General features: G+C 43.3%; 1 protein-coding gene across 1 annotated transcript; it reads right to left on the bottom strand.

The window, feature by feature from the left end:
* Position 1: 1 nt before the first annotated feature.
* On the bottom strand, positions 2-1,060 carry LOC121599559 (N-terminal Xaa-Pro-Lys N-methyltransferase 1-like). The gene has a single exon (XM_041927436.1). It carries the CDS (start codon positions 830-832, stop codon positions 38-40), a length of 795 nt encoding a protein of 264 aa, XP_041783370.1. The 5' UTR covers positions 833-1,060; the 3' UTR covers positions 2-37.
* Between the last annotated feature and the right edge of the window lie 19,672 nt (positions 1,061-20,732).

Here is a 20,732-nt window from a genome sequence, read left to right as displayed (position 1 = left end):
TCTAGAGACAGAGTTCACGGTGGATTTGTGTGCAATTTTAGTTCTTTATTATAGGCCTTAGCGCCAACATGTACACGGGATAGAGTTCTTTGGGAAAGCTTGTTTGACGTTGCTCCTTGACGACGCGCATATTACCTTGCTTAAGCAGTTGTTTCATCTGTAACAATGGTCTTGTAACTGATGAATCGGTTCGGTCCACGTCTACTACATTGCTCGTCGTAAAATTTTCCTTTATCACTATCATTCCTCCGCGAGCGAGCCCTTTCGCACAACGAACAAAAAATTGGACCGCGTCTTCATCCGTCAGGTGGCCCAGTACCCACTGTGCCCAGATTATATCGTATCGTCCTTCCTCCGGGATGAAGTCTTGCAATCCTGAGTTGAATACTGTTCCCAATTTTGAGGTAAAGTCTGCTAATTCCTTACGGGCAGATTCGCAGAAATGCTCATCCTGCTCTACGAGATCCACTTGGTCAAACCATGGCAGAAGTAGGTTTTTGCTGATTCTACCGATGCCGGCACCACAGTCCAAGGCCCATTTGCGTCCGGGAGCAGGTTTTTGTTTGTAGAGCTGCTTCAAAAACTGTTCCGAGCCACGAATATCGATGAACGATATACTGCCGAATCCGCCTAGCATCCCATCTACCGTGGGAGACACATTCGACCAGTATTTTTTAGCGTTATTGTAATAACTAGTACTATCCGTCAGAAGATCATCGAAGCCTGAGCATTCTGGATCGTTTCGACTTTGATCGTTTTTAGCTGGTACTGGAGGAATATTAATTTTGGTGGAACTATCCATGCAGCTTTCGTCACTCTTCTGTGATGCCATGATACTAAGATATAAGGAACACTTGGTTGATTGGGTGTAGAAATTATTATCAAACGGCGGGACTTTATTGCTATTAATTTGTACAAACACGAGGTAGCAGCGTGTAGTATTGTTGTTCTCACAGAAAGAAAAACGAAAAACCAAAGGCGAGTTTGTTTGTCCGATGCTTTGTTAGTTTTCAAACCTGCTTGAACGAATGCCGAACCCGTTTTAACACGGTTGTAAACGACTTGATGTAAAAAAAAAAAACAAACAAACATACAGGCTGTCTCCGAAATACGTTATTCATCTTTTGAATGATGTGTAAAATTTGGCCATTAATTTGGGCAAATAGGGTAATTTTTTTGCATTTGATAATTGATTAATCAAATCAGTACCATTTTGTAAAAGAATTATCAAATTTAGAAAACCGCGTTTCCTAACACGCGTATTCGAGATACCGCGTAACACGAGGGCTACTTGTATTGTTCAATGGCGCAGAGTGGCCAGAATTACCTTCTCTTCTTTTATTTTTATTTTCTGTTCTTTGTATTTTTGGTTATTCATGGTTCGGCAAAGGAGTCACGCTTCTTGGGTCTTCTCAGTATTATTCCGCGATTGTAAATTAAATTTTCATTCTTTCCATCTGTTGGTGGGATAGTTTATACAGTGGAGCTTTATCTTTCCCTCTGTACTGTTGTATGGTTTCGCTTGAAATTATCCCATATACAGTAGAACGTCGATTATCCGGGGGCAAATTAACCGGCGGGCGGCTTAACCGTGCGCATAAATGTCGAGCAAATTCTCTTAAACTGGAGCCTTAAACTTCCCTTAAACTGCACCAGTTTAAGGGAATTTAGAAAAAGTCCTTTGAAATCAACTGTGATGCGGCTTTTTCGTTACTTTCTTCTAGATTCAATCGGAAATGATGTTGCCTATCGTTATAGTAGGTCATGAAGCCATTTTATACTTAAATAATATCGATTTTTAATGAAATAACGTCACACCAAATTTGATTTTTTACCAAATACTAAAGCTATGGATATAAAATAAGCTCAACGGCAGAGTCCATCGATAGAAGAAAGTCTTATTTACGAACACACCAAATCTTGGCGCATTCAAAACACTTGATCACACACAAATCAATAATTTCGGGTGTATCGAGTATTAATCGAGCAGATATGGAAACACAATTTCTAGCAAATGTCACTTGGGAGCTGTTCAAACGTACGGCGAACATTTGTAGCGATAGTCAAATGGACAACCAGTTTTATTGTGCAACTTATTGTGTGTACCCAAATAACCAAATCGTCCTTAACCCACTGTAAAACCACTTCAAACCCACGTGGGTTTGTGGTGGTCGATTCAGTCGTTAACCCACCAAATTTTAGAACAATCGGAGCTGCCAGTTCCGATCCGATGTATTTATCTTGTCCACCCTTAACCCACCTTTTCCAAAAATGCTTTGAGGAAAAGTTTGGTCAAGGTTTGGCTTAGGTCAATATGCTGGACAGGATTTTAACTCCTCGGTTGATTAAATTCATTCACTTACATCACTGCACTTCAACTTCAGCAATATTCTCTTCTTCTTCTTCTTTGGCTCAACAACCGATGCCGGTCAAGGCCTGCCAACCCACTTGTGGGGTTGGCTTTCAGTGACTTATTGATCTCCCCCCATAGTAGGATAGTCAGTCCTACGTATGGCGGCACGGTCTATTTGGGGCTTGAACCCATGACGGGCATGATGTTAAGTGCAGCAATATTATTAGTCTATAAACTATGCACTGACCAGCGAAATGGAAGAGTTCATTCGCAAGTAAACAAACACACATATACACATATTACACATGAATGTTTTACAACAAACCAACTTAAACACACACGTTTAATTGCTTCCTTTGCACAAATAAATAACATTTTTAACACAGGTGAAACATGTTGAGCAAATAAATTGCCCGTGCATAAAAATCTGACTTCAACAAAATTGAAGTGGTGGCTGCTTCTGTGGCCGTGTGGCTTAACCCACCAAACTGATAGTTTTTTAGCTTTGTTTGATGGAACTGGATTTTTAGTACAAGAAATTGGTGGCGTTTTCGGTATCTTGGTTATATGGGCTGGCCTGTATCCTACATGGACTTGACTTGAATCCATCACGATCATAATTTTAAGTTGTACTAACTAAGTTGACTGTGCCACGAGACTGAACACCGGTTAAAATGTATAATAACAGGCTAAATAAAAAAATAATAATAACACAGGCGGTCTCTGAGATACACGGTATCTCTTATACGCAGATTCGGAGATACGCGGTTTTCTAAATTTGACAGTCTTTTGTGCAAATAGAACTGATATCACATATCAATTGTAAAATTCCAAATAATTTCCTTTTGATCTAATGTTAAAAACTATTTCAAAAGGATCAAAACTGTTATATTCAGTCAGAATCATATCCCCTTCTAAAAGATTTTAAAATATCTTTGGACTCTGGCACTTTTCCTGATGTATAGAATTCGTCAACTACCCATGTGACATTTGCTCGAAATTGTTTTCCGATACCTGCTCGATTAGAACTCGATACGCTTGAAATTGTAGATTTGTGTGTGATCAAGTGTTTTGAAAGTGCTAAGATTTGATGAGTTCGTAAATTAGGTTTTCCTCTTTCGATGGACTCTGCCGTTGAGCTCCTTTTTTATTCGTAGATTTGATGATTTATGAAAAATAAAAGCAGATTTTGTGTGACGTTATTTTATAAAAAATCGAGAATATTCAGGTATAAAATGGCTACATGATCAACTATAACGATAGGAAACTAATATTGTATTTATTGAAGCAAAAACGATGTGCGACTTGTCGCTACAAAAGTCGCTACTGCCAACCAAAAAGAGAGAAATGCGTTCCCAATGAACAAAGTCCAAATGTCAAAGTGACATATTCGAATAAGCAATATTTAAGCAGAGGTTGCTCACTTTAACACCCCCACTAAACCGATGCACCTTGCCAAACCTATGGCTAAACAGTTTCGCTGAAACGTTGCAGTCGGTAGTCCCTTTGTCAGCATATCTGCCGGCTGGTTCGCTGTCGGGATATACTCGAGGACAATCTGTCTATCATTCACCAAGTCTTTCAAGAAGAACAGCTTAACATCAACATGTTTCAGCCTTACCAGTCCCTTGGAGTCTTTCACGATGCTCATCGCTGACTGGTTATCTTCGAAATAGGTCACTGGAAAATCGACCTTGCAGCCAAGGTCATGAAGCAGACGCGACATCCACACCCCATGACGAACAGCAACACATAGAGCCATCAATTCAGTTTCCGTCGAAGACAGCGCCTTTGTTTGTTGTTTCCGGGTGATCCAGGCCACGGTCGATCCGAACGTTTTGAAAACGCTTCCGCTCACTGATCGTCTATCGTTGGGGTCATTGGCCCAATCTGCATCCGAATACACCTCCAGCGCTTTTCCTCTACCTCTGCGATGCACGAGCCCCACATCTAGAGATCCTTGTATGTAGCGAAGGATTCTCTTGAGATGTGTCCAATGCTCGTCCATTGGACAACTCTGATACTGACTGAAGAAGTTCACTGCAGCGGCCAGATCAGGTCTTGTCGTCTGAGCTGCATACATCAGACAACCTACTAATTCACGATAGGGTTGCGACGTACATTTATTCTCGTCGCCTTTCATCAGCTTTAGGCGATACTCGATAGGTGTCGAACAAGGTTTACATGTCTCCATCTTGAACCGTCGCAAGACATCTTGAAGATAATGTCGCTGGTGAATCTGCATCACACCTTGTTCCCTATCGTAGCTTATGTTCATTCCAAGAAAGCACTTCACCTCACCAATATCTTTCATCTCGAACTCGTTTGATAGGCATCTTTTCACACCTCTAGTTTTTCGTTGATCTTATGTAAAGGCACTGGTCGTTTAGACTCCGTCTAAAACCCAAACGTCCATGAACAAAATTGTCAAACCGATCATTCCATGCTCTAGACGTCTGCTTAAGACCGTACAGAGATTTATGTAAACGGCACACAAGATCTCCGTCAGTCTGGAAACCCTCGGGCTGTGTCATGAAAATCTCCTCCGTTAACGTGCCGTTCAAGAAGGCAGTTCGAACATCCATCTGATCCACTATCATCTTTGCTTCATTAGCATAAGCCAAGACCATGCGCAGAGTATCCAATTTAGCAACTGGAGAATATGTTTCATTGTAATCGAAACCGTAACGCTGGCTAAAACCTCTAGCCACTAAGCGAGCTTTATAACGACAAGGTTGGTTATCCATGCTCCGCTTCATTGCAAACACCCATTTGAATGAAATAGGTGTCCTATTCTCCGGTAGCTTTACTAAATCCCATGTCTTATTCCTTTCCAAGGACTGCATCTCTTCAGCAACAGCCTTTTTCCATTCGTTCCAATCATCGCGCTGACGAGCTTCTGCTAGTGAGGTCGGTAGATTCTTAACATAACTTGCAGCATTCAATGCGTATGCTGCATATTCCACCGCATAGTCTTTGTGCCACACAAGAACCGTCCGTTGTCGTTTTGAAGTTTCATCACCAGGAACCACTTCAACATCAGAATTCAGGCTAGGAGCCGTGTCATACCCTTCAGCAGATTCGATGTCATGGTCATTGTTACTTGCTTCATCGTCTAACTCAACATCATCTGATGAAGCTTCTCTATTCATTGGTGTCAAAAAGAAATCATCGTGTGACATATCTTCAACTGCTTCTGAAGTAATATGACAGCCTTCCAAAAATACAACATCACGCACGTGCACAATTTCATGGTGCTCCGGGTCCCAAACCCTATACCTATTCACAGAGTATCCTACTAAAACTCCTTTCCAAGCTTTGGCATCCAGCTTAGCACGTTGTTGTTTCGGAATGTGAACATACACATCACATCCAAAAATTCGGAGCTTTGCCAAATCAGGTTTCTTACCTTCCCATCTTTCGTATGGAGTCTTGTTGCCATCGATCACATTCGTGGGGCTGCGGTTGAGAAGGTATGCAGCCGTTTGAATGGCTTGCCCCCAAAATCGCTTATCGATTCCGGAATCCTGCAGCATTGTTCTGGCCTTGTCAACCAAGGTACGGTTCATCCGCTCGCTAACCCAGTTTTGCTGAGGTGTATGTGGAACTGTCCACTCCACAACGATACCACTCTGCTTCAGGAATTGCTCAAACTGCTTGCTTCGGTATTCACCGCCATTGTCACAACGTAAACGGCTGATCCGTTGACCAAACTTTGCGCTAACAATAGCCTCGTACTCACAGAAACGCTTGAACACCTCATCCTTTGACTGAATCAGAAAAACCATACAAAAATGGCTCCAGTCGTCTACGAAAGACACAAAGTATTTCACACCACCGTTACCTCCCATATAACCAAGATACCGAAAACGCCACCAATTTCTTGTACTAAAAATCCAATTCCATCAAACAAAGCTAAAAAACTATCAGTTTGGTGGGTTAAGCCACACGGCCACAGAAACAGCCACTTCAATGTTGTTGAAGTTAGATTTTTATGCACGGGCAATTTATTTGCTCAACATGTTTCACCTGTGTTAAAATGTTATTTAATTGTGCAAAGGAAGCAATTAAACGTGTGTGTTTAAGTTGGTTTGTTGTAAAACATTCATGTGTAATATGTGTATATGTGTGTTTGTTTACTTGCGAATGAACTCTTCCATTTCGCTGGTCAGTGCATAGTTTATAGACTAATAATATTGCTGAAGTTGAAGTGCAGTGATGTAAGTGAATGAATTTAATCAACCGAGGAGTTAAAATCCTGTCCAGCATATTGACCTTAGCCAACCCTTTACCAAACATTCCCTCAAAGCATTTTTGGAAAAGGTGGGATAAGGGTGGGCAAGATAAATACATCGGATCGGAACTGGCAGCTCCGATTGTTCTAAAATTTGGTGGGTTATCGACTGAATCGGCCACCACAAACCCACGTGGGTTTGAAGTGGTTTTACAGTAGGTTAAGGACGATTTGATTATTTGGGCTACTGGAGTAACTGGACCACAAACATCCAAATGAATGAGCTCTAACACTCGCGACGATCGTTTTTCATTACGCGATGGAAACGGATTCCATGTTTGCTTCCCGGTTGAACAAGAATCGCACACCACAACACTTTTGTCGGTACATTTCACTTTCAGCCCAGAAACCATTTCATCCCGAATCAATTGCTCAATACTGCGCACGTTTAAGTGACCAAGACGCTTATGCCACAATTCCAGCTCTTTAGACACTCGATCTGTCGTCATCCGAATATTCTCCACGCTTCACGTAACTAAAATCTATTTGATATAATTTTCCAACCCGTGAACCACACGCGACAATTTCCGAATCACGATAAATCTGTACCGCTCCGTTTGCATATACCACTTTCATACCAGCAGCATCGACACGCATTACTGAGAAAAGATTACAACGCAAATCAGGCACATATAAAACATTTCGCACCAGGCACTCAATTTGCTTTCCGAACACATTGCTGATGATCTTCACATTTCCGGAATTTTCCGCACGAATCGTCACATCATCCTTAGCAATCACAATTTCAATCGGATTTTCCAATAGTCACATTTCATCGAAAAACTCTTTGTTATTCACCAAATGATCGGAATAGCCCGAATCTATATACCACTCCATTTTGTTAAAACATCCTGCATTTACACCAACAATACTAATACTTGCTTCACCGACGTGTGCCTTCGATGTATTGGTGTCACTTTGCCTTTTATTCGGACACTCAGAAAACTTATGTCTGATAACCTTGCAGCCAAAACACCTAACCTTACTTTTCTGCTGCCAATTTGGCCTCGTGCCAGAGAATGCAGCTTCATGTTCCGGTGCGCGAAGATCTACACTCTTTCTTTTTGTTTCTTCGTCAAGCCACCTACATTTAACGAATTCGACAGACAGACTCTCCTCGGGCATTGTTTCCAATGCTGTTACAACGGTCAAATATGACGATCCGAGCGTAACTAACAAATGGTAAACCACATCAAGCTCTTCCAGCACAGCACCAGTAGCCCGATATTCCCCCACTAGTTTATCAAACTTTAAAAAATGCTGCTGAAGTGTTCCGCCCGCGAAACGAAGAGTAAGCATTTATCGCTTCAAATGCATGCGACTTGCAATGCTGCGTCGCTCGAACACACGCTGAAGAGCATCCCATACGTCCTTTGGAGTTTTCTGGTCCTGAATGTACTCTAATTGCGAGTCGTGTATTCTCGATACAAGCAATGATTTGCATCGCCGATCTAACTTGGCCCGCGCTTCACGGTTCCGCTCCTTTTCCCTAGCTATCGCCTCACTGTCTCCCGCCTCGTCCTTCAGCACCTCTAGCCCATCCTCGTTCGTATTAATGCAATCTAAGAGCTCATGCTCCTCCAAGAGTATTGTCATCCGATACTTCCATGCGGTATAATTTGTGCCGTCAAACAGCGGGAGAAAATGACGATCATTCTTTTCTTGCTCCATCACAATACACAATTTCGATTAGTCACTTTCCGTTTGTTCAAAAACGTGCTGGGCCTATAACCTAATATTGTATTTATTGAAGCAAAAACGATATGCGACTTGTCGCTACAAAAGTACAGGAAAGAAGAAGTTCAATGAATCAAGGTTAACGGCATGACTGCCAACCAAAAAGAGAGAAATGCGTTTCCAATGAACAAAGTCCAAATATCAAAGTGACATATCCGAATAAGCAATCCCAAGTAGCACAATCCTGTTAAGAAACCTTTAAAACTATGCCTAAAAGTATTACTTTTAGCTTTCCATACAGCAGTAATTCCAGGGCTTAAAACACTGCATAACGCTTTCCTGGCTTCGTCAATGTTTCGTTAAAATTTAAAATTTATCCGGTATTTTCAACGAAAAAGATCAAATTTAACGAAAATATCGACAAGGATGGTTGTATTGCTCTTTCTCTTTCTATATGCATTTTCTATATCTTCGTTAAGTTACAACAATAGGTGTTATTATTTTATTGAATAAATGCATAAATTCACCACAAATACTTTTATTCAACATTTCTGTTGTGGATAGACGTGACGAGCCCTGGATTCGCCGTAGCAGTTGCGCTGCTGCTGGTCGACATCCAGGAATCGACACTGCGCTCACGCACACTAATACGCTGCACTTAGCGATGCGCGTTAAGTGTGTGCGGAGCGCACATAACGCGGGAGTGTATAACAGGCTACCGGTCGAGCAGGGCTCCCGGTAGGGCTCACGGTGCGGCTCGTGCGCGCGGCCCCATACATCAATATATTGTGTTTTGTATCATTTAATATGTGTAATAAAGGTGTAAATAGTTCAAACATAAAAGTGGCGACGAGGATGGGATCCTCTTGCGCAAGGAGGATCCTACAGAACCCGCGGCAGCCATCGCGTTTCATCTGGCCTTTCTGCAGCGTCAGTGCAGCGGCCATCGCGATGGCACGGTTCCCTGTGCCTTTGGATACCGCGGAACATCGGGCCGCCGCCACCGCAGACACCGTGACCCCGGCTGCTGTCCCATCACTGGCGACCGCTGCAATGGGCAGCCGGCTACACACCACCCACTGCAGCCGCATATCAAGGGCGACGGCACATTCCGCCCCGGCTCGAGCCCTGCAGCACGTCATCGGTGAAGCAGCAATCCCGCCGCAGCTCGAGCCCCGCATCACCAACAGCAACGCGCAAGTTGCTTCGGCTGCTGCACCTCAGCACATCATCGGCGAGGTCGCAATCCCGCCAAGGCTCGAGTCCGCCTCATCATCGGCAACCCGCAAGTTGCTTTGACTGCAGCACGGCAGCACGTCATCGGCGAGGTCGCATTCCCGCCGCGGCTCGAGCCCCGCATCACCAACGGCGAAACGTAAGTCGCCTCGGCTGCAACGCAGCAGCCTCGCATCATAGGCGACGACACATTCCGCCTCACCTGCAGCAAACCCAGCACGTCCAGCCAGAGACGTCATCGCTGTGGCCGGCCATTGCTGTCGCCGGTCATGGCCCTGCCGGTGCAAGGTTTCATCGCGGCACTACCCTCACCTCCCGGCAGGCGTAGCAGCGACGCTACAACCCGAGGACGCGAACGCGGCATCATAGCCGCCGCCCCCCCGGGACAACGGTGCACCATAGCAGACGCTCCCGAGGAAAGCGAACGCGGCATCATCGCCGCCGCCCCGGGACAACAGGTCATCATCGCAGACGCGACCCCGAGGAACGCGGACGCGGCATCATCGCCGCCGCTCGGGAACATGAGCGCAGCAGCATCACGGGCCCCACTACGTACCATCGGTCGAAGGGTGTCACCACGCTGGTATTCCGTTGTGGAATACCACCCGCGTCGGTTCGACCCTTCGGTTATTAAAAGGGGGAGATGTTGTGGATAGACGTGACGAGCCCTGGATTCGCCGTAGCAGTTGCGCTGCTGCTGGTCGACATCCAGGAATCGACACTGCGCTCACGCACACTAATACGCCGCACTTAGCGATGCGCGCTAAGTGTGTGCAGAGCGCACATAACGCGGGAGTGTGTAACAGGCTACCGGTCGAGCAGGGCTCCCGGTAGGGCTCACGGTGCGGCTCGTGCGCGCGGCCCCATACATCAATATATTGTGTTTTGTATCATTTAATATGTGTAATAAAGGTGTAAATAGTTCAAACATAAAAATTTCATAAAAGTTTTGTCAGTGCATATTGTCACTGTATCACATAAGTTTCTTTCATTCCATGGGTTTCTTCCATTAATTTAGCATGGAGGTTAGCGGCAGCCGTGGACGGAAAACATGATGTCCAAACGCTATTCGAATCGAAAATGCTGCTGAAATATAAAACTTATGTACCTCATGTGAAAAGATTGATAATATCGATACACTGACCTGTTGTAAAAGCATGATGATACACAAATTTAACCAATTCCCAATTGACATTTTCGAGCACGAATAATCGGGAATTCGAGCAAATTCCCTTAAACTGGAGCCTTAAACTTCCCTTAAACTGCACCAGTTTAAGGGAATTTAGAAAAAGTCCTATAAAATCAACTGGGATGCGGCTTTTTCGATTGCTTTCTTCTAGATTCGCTCGGAAATGATGTTTCCTATTGTTATAGTTGGTCATGTACCCGTTTTATACTTAAATAATACCATATTTTATAGAATAATGTCACAATAAATTAGCTTTTGTTTTTCATCAAAAACCATAGCTATGAATGAAAAATGAGCACGACGCCCAAGCGCCACAGATTAAGCTTAAACGACTGGAAAATTGAATATCCATAGAAAAAAAAATGAAAGCTCCACAGCTTCATTGGTTTGATCAATAGATGGCGTATTACAACTCATCATTATATTGCTATCCTTTTCTTGCAATGTGTTTCGACAAGTTGCATTTTATTATGACCTATATAGCCTTCTAATTTTCTGAGCAAAAATCTATATAAATGGTCGTGTGGTTAGATACGTGGGTATCAACACCAATGACCATTGCTCAAATCTCACTTGCTTCAGTGCTGGTGGTTTCCGTTGGAGTTTAGTATTTAAACAATCGTATCGCCGTTCTAGTTCTAGCGATGCATAACTTCAATGCGAAACCATACAACAGTACAGAGGAAATGAGAAAGCTCTCCTCCAAGCGATGAAGCTCAACTGGTTGGGGTATCCCACCAACAGATAGCGCCACCAGCTTTTTTGCTATTTTTAGAATGCATGAGTCGTTTGGCGTCTGCTAAACGAAGTCTTTCTATATTCCGTTTAGGTAGAGAACTTGAGTCGTTTAGAAGCCGTTTAGTGGTCGTTTAGTGGTTTTGTGGCACTTGGGCGGCATCGTCCATCGACAGAGAAACGCCTAATTGACGAACGCACCAAGTCTTGGCGCTTTCAACACACTTTATTACACACAAATTCACAATTTCAATCGTATCGAGAACTAATCGTGCAGATATGGGAAAACCATTTCGAGCAAATGTCACTTGTGTAATCTCTATTTGATTTCGGAAGAATTAACTGAAGGCTGAAAAGTTGCGTGTTTTCAGTTCTAGCGCTCAAATCACGAATGACATCTCTATGTGACAGTATTGCCTGAGATACTTAAACCTAGGTGTGATCGCACAAACAAGATGTACATAAAGAAAAGGTGTATGTGTGAGGATGTCAAGGTGTATGTGTGAGGTATAAACAAATTTTTAATTTCTACACTTGGGAAGTGTATCATTGAAAACTATCGTGGCATCACATCCATAAATTGCTGTTCATAAATGTTGTGAACTGCTCTTTGCACTTATTATTTTTATTCACACATATTAAAACATTACATAATAAATAATAATAAAAACGTAAAACACTTTAAAACGTACAATTGCGGTGGCCGCGCACCAGCCGCACCGAGCGCCCCTGCCGAGAGCTCCTGCTCGATCGGCTCGCAAACACACTCTGCTCGGCGCTCGGCACACACTAAGCCTTGCGCGCTTAGTGTGTGTGACAGTGTGCGTGACACACTGTCGTCCTCCTGGACGTTGACCGGTGGCAGCGCAACTGCCACGGCAAGTCCAGGCGTCGGCACGGCTGCCCACAACATCTCCCCTTTTAATACCGAAGGGCTCGAACCGTCGCGGGGGTATTCCACCAAGGGAATACCGGCGTGGTGAACCCTTCCGGCCGATGCTGCCAGGATGTGGGGACCCCGATGTTGTCGCGCTGAGCAGCGCTTGCGGCTGCTCTCGGCCCACACCGCGATGGCGATAACGCGGCGGTAATGCTGCTGCTGTGCCGCTCCCTGGGACGGCGGCGATGGTGTAACGGCGATGATGATGACGATGATGATAACGATGATGATGATGATGCCGCGATGATGACGATGATGATGATGATCCTTGCCCCAGGGCAGCAGCGATGGATTTTTTTGTCCGATGACGGGCGGTAGAGATGAAAATACTCGGGCGGCATGGTTCCTCGCCCTCCTACGATGCTTTGGCTGCAGCCGGGGAAAAATGTGTGTCCCGTTGGAACGGGGCTGCAGCCAGGGCGGCATGGCTCATCGCCCTTCTTTTATGCTGTGGCTGCAGTCGGGGCGCAATTGGCGACGCCCGTTCGACTGCAGCTGGGACGGCATGATACTTCGTCCCCTCTGGACACAGTGGCTGTAGCCGAGGCGTAATTGGCGACGCCTGTTCAACTACAGCCAGGGCGAAAGCGTTCGCGCCGATGTGTGCTGCTGTGTTACAGCCGATGCAACTTGTGCGTTGCCGAACGTGTTGTGCTGCCGAGGCGGAATAGTACGTCGCCGTGGTGAGAGGCAGGGCTCGAGCCGCGGCGGAATTGCTACCTCGCCGATGATGTGCTGAGCTCGAGCCGGGGCGGTATTGCTCATCGCCGATGGATCTTTGCACTGCTGCTGCTGCAGCTGGGCGGAATGCGTCCTCGCCCGATGAATCTGGGGGCTGCAGCATGGGCGGATGCGACGCCCATCCGAAGATCCAGCAGCAAGGCGGAAAGCTGCCTCGCCTGTGGTGCTGCTGGCGTTGCTGGGGCTGCAGCCCGACGACCTTCCTTGTCGCCGAGAGTGTGTGTTCGGCTGCCCCTATGGTCGCCAATGATGGGACGGCAGCCGGGGGCCTCGGTGTTGGCGGCGGTGGCGACCCAAACCGTTCGCGGTGTCCCGCAAGCACGGGAACCGGTGCCAACGCGATGGCCGCTGCGATGATGCCGCAAAAACGAGATGGGCCCGATCGCGATGGCGTCCGCGGGTTCTTGTTGGGATCCCCCTTACGCAGGAGGATCCCATCCTCGTCACCACTGTTGCGTTTGGAACTTTTGTATTTAAGTATTTTATTTACACTCATACAAAATAAATAATAAAACACAATTAACATAACTGATACAACACACTTTAAAATAACAAGTGCGGTGGCCGCGCACCAGCCGCACCGAGCGCCCCTGCCGAGAGCTCCTGCTCGATCGGCTCGCAAACACACTCTGCTCGGCGCTCGGCACACACTAAGCCTTGCGCGCTTAGTGTGTGTGACAGTGTGCGTGACACACTGTCGTCCTCCTGGACGTTGACCGGTGGCAGCGCAACTGCCACGGCAAGTCCAGGCGTCGGCACGGCTGCCCACAACAATAAAGCTCTACTAGAAAAATGCAAATCGGTTATTTCATTTAACCATCATTTCCCAGCGCTCTACTGCCACAAACCTGTTAAATTTTGTTTCATCGTGTGTCTTTAACTGCTTCTTAGACTGTCGACTTCAAGTTAATACGCTTTATACCAATCTTAAAGGGGCCTTTGACAGTGTTAACCATAAGCTACTTGCCTTGAAGCTTATACACATTGGGCTTTCTCAGCATACAGTATCATAGATAAGTTCCTATCTCGAAAATATGCGTTATCAAGTCAAAATCAAAAACACTAATTCTGCAGAATTATTTAGCTTTTCCGGTATCCTGCTGGGCAGTAAATTATGACCTCCACTATTTATTATATTTTTAATGATTAAACTTATTGTGTGCCGCCTGAAACTTGTTTAATGTATGCTGACGACGTCAAACTCTTTACCAATTGATATGTCCGAACTACTCGGACTATTGCACACAGGTTCGAGTTTAAGGTTTGTATTTGGAAGTCAACTTAAGAGTAAATCGGTGATGAGCTATCGGCTCCTTTTATACCGCATGGTTGCAATGTTTTTCTATGTGTTGCTATGTGTTCCATTATCCCTGTGGTAACTGGGATCCAACTCCAATTAAAAGTCCTAACGATTGCATCATCCTTCAAAAAATGATCTAGAGTTAGACCTTGATAAATGTTTCATTATTACGTTTTACAGGCTTGAAAAACGATGAAGTATAATTATTCGTTGTTAGGCAGAGTGTTAGATCATCGTCGTGTCTAGTTTAAATTTCCGTCTACATATTGACAACACTATTAAGAAGGCATACAAGATGCTAGGTTTTATCTTTCGACAATTCCGTGAATGTATTGATGTCTTCATAATGATGTAATGATTCGTCGGCTGAAAAATAACAAGGTACCCGTAACCGACGAAATTACAGCTGAACTGGCCAAGAATGGAGGTGCATGACTAGAAAACAAGATTCATCAAATTATTACTGAGGTGTGGGATTGCGAATCGATGCCTTGTGTTTGGAATCACGACATCATCTACCCCGTATACAAGAAGGGAGATAGGTTGGACTGCAACAACCACAGGGGTATTATGGTGTTGAATACCGCCTATAAAATATTCTCCCTTCTCCCACACGTCGAAGAGATAGTCCCCTACCCGCAAATTTCCGTTAAATGCCTTCTAATCGCCTTGTAATCGCCGGCGAATTGAAGGCGATCAGCAGTGCATTTAGCAGTAATTAAATGCCTTTGAAATATGTCAATGAAAAATTTCGCTTTTAATTTGAAATTTGAAATTGCAACTGTCAAAAGAAAAACCTTACAAGCGTCTTCAGCACTGCACTGTTGTAGTGTTCCCAGATATGAGCGTGAGATTCGATAGCACGATTTACGTGTTATGTTCCCTTGCGTTATGCTCTGAGCTATTTCACTTTATTAAAGATGATCTACATTATTCGGTTGTTAAAGACCAACTCATTGAAAGGTGATAATATATCAAACTCATTTCGATAACTAAAATAAAAGGATAAATGAGATACATATTTCTCCCATCCTGATAATGAACGGTGAACATAGTGTAATTATTATGTTTTTTGAAAAAGGTATTATTTTAATTTCGCTTCACATAAATTTTGTTTCAAGTAATTATAGTAAGAAAAAATTAATTTAAAAAGAAATAAACGCAGAAAAAAGATCATAAAAATCTGGATTTGAACACACGCTTTTTCGGTTCGGAACCAAAAGCGTTGTCACTGCTCTATTTGGCAGTTACATTGGTACAGGTGCAAATTCAGTATATAAACAAGTTAGATGGCGGCAAGCTATCTGTTCTCCTTGAATCAAAAAGTTGAAAGATTTCGAAGAGAACCCGTTACAGCCGTGAAAGTTTCGGTTGAAATCTTTATTCGCCTTCTAAGGCTTCTAAGGCGACTAAGGCCTTAAATGCCTTCTGAATGCCTTCAAAGCCGTTTAATGCTGGTAGGGTCGGAACCTATCAAAGAGGATTCCGAAACGGAAAATCAATCACTAATCAGATCTTCACCATGCGGCAGATCTTGGAGAAGATGGTTGAATACAGAAACGACACATACCATCTCTTCATTGACTTCACATCTGCATATGATAGCACAGCCAGGGTAAAACTGTACGACGCTATTAGCTCATTTGGAATCCCGGCCAAACTGATAAGGCTAGTTAGAATGACTATGACCAAAGTCACTTGCCAGGTGAGGGTGGATGGAAAACTCTCAGGACCTTTTGCTATCAGCAAGGGTCACAATTCACCTATCTTGGGTCAAAGGTCAGCAACGGCAAAAGCATGGAAGCTGAGTTGCACAAAAGGATGCTGGCTGCCAACCGGTAATTCTACAGCCTGAAAAATCAGTTCACCTCAACGAAGCTGGGACTACTTATATAGTTACCTATATAGTACCTATATAGTTCCGGTACTCACATACGCCTCTGACACATGGACACTATCCAAATCTGACGAAACCTTCTTAGCCGCGTTCGAGAGGAAGATGCTCAGAAGGATACTTGGCCCCGTATGTGTGGAAGGACAATGGAGGAGCCGCTATAATGACAAGCATTACGAGATGTACGTCGACCTCACTATCGTGCAGCTTATCATACTCACCAGGCTCCGGTGGGCTGGCCATGTTGTACGCATGGAAACGGACGACCCAGCCCGTAAAGTCTTTTTAGGCCGTCCACAAGGACAGAGGAGGCGTGGTAGGCCCAAACTGAGGTGGCAAGATGGCGTGAAGGCGTCCGCCATTAACGCCGGGATAACGAACTGTCAGACGAAGGCGCGAGACCGTGAGCGGTTTTGGACACTCCTGAGGCAGGCCAAGACCGCAAGTAGAACAATTTCTATTTCGACGCACGTCGTGATGCGTCTGTCAAAATGATTTAACCATATCGGGTGAACATCGATATTTTTCACGTTATATTGTTTCGAGCGCAGTTTTGCGTGTAATTGGAGTACTAAATAATTTTATAAATAAAACAAAATAAATGTAGAGAAAGTAATTTCGTAATTGCTGCAAAACAGGTGTGTGCGGGTCAGTATGTAATATGCAATAAAAAAAACGTAAACATGCTTTGAACTGTATTGAGCCCAACTGGAAATGATTTTACAGTTGTAATTTAACAATATAATCACTTCAGAACCTATAAATAATACGCATTATTGCTGTTTGTTGTAGTTTTTCTTTGTAAAATGTGTTGACACATCCATGCAGAACGCAGCGAACAGATACCAGCATGCGTCACGCAATTGGAACAAGTACCAAGCCCTAAGTACAGTAGAACATCGATTATTCGGGCAGCTCGGGACCGGGCGGATGCCGGTTAATCGATTTCCACGGATAATGGTCCAAGAAATGTCAAATAGATATAAAAAATACAAAATTTACAGGTTTTACTAAGCATTCACCTTAAACCAATCGATTAATCACTTTTGAAATATTTTTGAATCAATAACGATGGATTTAACAATTATTCTTTATCAAAAATGAAGTTTAAAAATATCACTATGCACTACATAGCTGCACAGCAAATGTTTTGCTAACCTGAACATCACAGAAAATGTTCGCCACGATTGACCAAATGTCAAATTCATGCGCACGGTTAAGCCGCCCGCCGGTTAATCCGTCCCCGGAAAATCGACGTTCTACTATAAGTAATGATGTCTTATGTCTTAAGTCTTTGTTGTTTACTCAAGTTGTCGTTGTTTACTTGTCTTGTGTGCTGGTGGCTGATATCTTTGGTTCCCGAATTGCACTACGATGATTAATAGAATAGAGGCAATACAACGGAGGTTTACAAGACTTGCTTTGAAATGCGACCAATTCAGAGGACTTAGAACCATGTCAAATTATCGCTCACGTTGCCTTCTGCTTAGCCTACAGACGCTCGAACACCGTTTTATGGTAAACCAATGTGTAATTTGTTGCTAAAATATTAAAAAAAAAATAGACGTCCCTTGTTTACTAGAGAAGATCAACATCTACGCGCTTTCGAGACGTCTTTGCCTTTACTAGTCAGCGAGAACAGGCGTACCTTATAAGGATTTATCCCCTATGTGCCAAATTATACGAAATTTTTTTTATATTTTGGCTGGAAACCACGAGATGCGACTCACGCGGAAATTCGAGATACGCGTGAACTAAACTACACTTTATATGAATAAAATTAACTCGATTTTAATTGTTACACCGTGTTAATATCAAATTTTATCGAACCTTCTAGCTTCCCGTCTAAAGAATCCTCTTCGCATTCCAAACTTGCCACCACTTGACCTCTCTCCCGAGGAGGAATGACCGGACGACCCCCCTTCTTCTCCTTCTTCCCAATTGCTCTATTTTGACAAGCTTTCGTCGATCCTAGCGTTGTCCTCCGCGCGATCACTAACGTGCCGCGTTGTCTTATTCTAGCGTTGCGCTTTATAGCGTGAGCGGAACGCTTCACGCGGTATGTTGCGGCTGTTTTCGGTTCCCATTAACCGTGTATCTCGGAGATCGCGTGTATAAAGAACATGGGGATGTAATCAGTCTTACACAACGATTCGCGCTACAACACTTTTAAACCAAAGAAGGGCAGGATGTTAAGTCGTGAATGTAACATCTTGATCACGTGATAAGCCCTTTCGTTGCTCAGACTCAGTCATTTTGATTATAGAGTTGTTCAAGGCTTTTAGAAAGTATCTCCAGTATTTAAATTTCTTGCCGAGGAACTTTCGTTTTCATCATTCGTGAAAAACGACTAACAACAAAAGCGGAGTTACAATCACTGATACGATTCCGTTTGAACCGGCACTTCGAGTTGATTAATCTACGTAAAACAGACTATTTTTTCCCTTCCTTATACACCTGCTACATTTTTTGTCTTTCTTAATAAGCGAGATTTGCCTTCCTGCATGTTTCAAATTAATTATACACAGATTGATTAAAAGTTAGGACGAGTAAAACTTATTATATTTCCTTCTCTTTTGAGATAGCAATCAAAAAAATAATTTTCTTAGCAAATTATGAAATTGATGATTCTATCTGTAACGACCAAGCGTTTTACGGGTGGCGGAAGGTTAATTGGCCGTTTTAATAATATTTAGCACGATTCGGAAGAGCACACAAATAATTATACGCAGAAGTCAGTGGCTTACGTCTGTTCAGTTCAATGTCGCGCCAAGAAGAGGGCTTTATTCTATGACAGTTCATCTAGCACACCGGGTGCTCCAGCGGTCAAGGTATAACGCGTTTATACCGCTGCGTTCGGGGTTCAGGTAGAATGCACGGTGGGCGATATTAGTCCGGACGTTACATATGTATCCATACTCTTGGTGGAATTCCTTATTTTGCGTCCATTAGCAGTTGGATGATCTTCTTCTATTTAGGCTCAACAGCCGTTGTCGGGCAAGGTCTGCCTGTACCACTAGCGGGGATTGGCATTCAGTGATTTACAGATTTCCTTCCTTAGCAGGATAGTCAGTACTATGTATGGGGGCGTGGACCGTCCGCGGCTTGAACCCATGTCGGGTGTGTTGTTAAGTCGTACGAGTTTTCGACTGTACCACAAAGTAGGTCAAACGTAATCTATGTTTACTAAATATTTGGTGTATCACTGACGAGTTTAATATAAATGAAAAGAATTAATATCTAGGAATTGATTGTCAAATAACAATTGTATATTCTAAGCAAATCTAAAAGAATTTAAACAACTTTTCATGAATAAAGCGTTTGTAAACAAATTTTTCTATTGAGCGATCGGTATTTGTGTAAAGAGTACGAACATATGTTTAGTTGATTGTCTGCTAATTCTTTTATGATCTGTGTCAATGTCAAATGTTTGTTTACTCTTGTGCATGAAATATGCAGAATTAAATTAGGTCTATGCTAATAGATGATACTGTTCTTAATAGAATAGATAGTCAAGATGAAAGCTTTCACATCCATTTTTCATATTATTCACATCAATACCGGTATTTCTTCTTCCCGAGGGAACATGTTGGGAGGAGAAATGCTCAAGCAAGTGATCTTACTCATACAGAAACATAGTGCCTACGCATACATGAGCATCAGAGTATGTTGAAGAAACATCAACCTTATGCTTGCCACGAAAGTTGCCATTCCAGTGCGGGCCGTATTACTTAGTTGCGAAAATGACCTAGCATTTTATAGTATTATTTTAGTCATAATTTGCTGGTTTGTTTAATCTAACTGATTCTAAAATAGCTCAAATTTTTCATGAAAAGTGCATTTGGTAAATATGTCTGTAAAATGCTCCTAGCATGTTTTTAAACGTGTCAGAAGCATTAGAGAGCATCAGAAGATCAGAGCATTGTTGTTGCAAGAGAAAAAGCGAATATAAGGCAATAAAAAAAAGAACTGTTATGAGAGAATCATCACACTCGACGAAGAATTGAAAAGAGAGGTTAAGAAAATATGACTAATCCCCCTACAGTACATATTTGGCTCTAGTATGCGAAACATATTTAAAAACAAATTAAAATAATATGAGATTTAAAAAACCAGATCAGACTTTTGGCAATTTTTGTAAAGTAGTGTTGTCGTTTTTTTTTCATTTTAATTGAATTAAACAGCATCCCACGAGCTGGATGGTACAGCTAAATCAAATAAACTTTGCGTGTTGAACTCTGAGCGTTTCACAGCAGTAGGTATGAATCGCAATACTTTTCTTATATTTCATCATATAACCATTATAGGACTGGAATTGTAAAGAGCACGGTGGAGCGAATGAAATAATATACTCCTACAAAACAAAAAGGTAG

Source organism: Anopheles merus, chromosome 3L (assembly GCF_017562075.2).
Source record: "Anopheles merus strain MAF chromosome 3L, AmerM5.1, whole genome shotgun sequence".
Taxonomy (NCBI): domain Eukaryota; kingdom Metazoa; phylum Arthropoda; class Insecta; order Diptera; family Culicidae; genus Anopheles; species Anopheles merus.
This window is presented reverse-complemented; position numbering and strand designations above follow the sequence as displayed.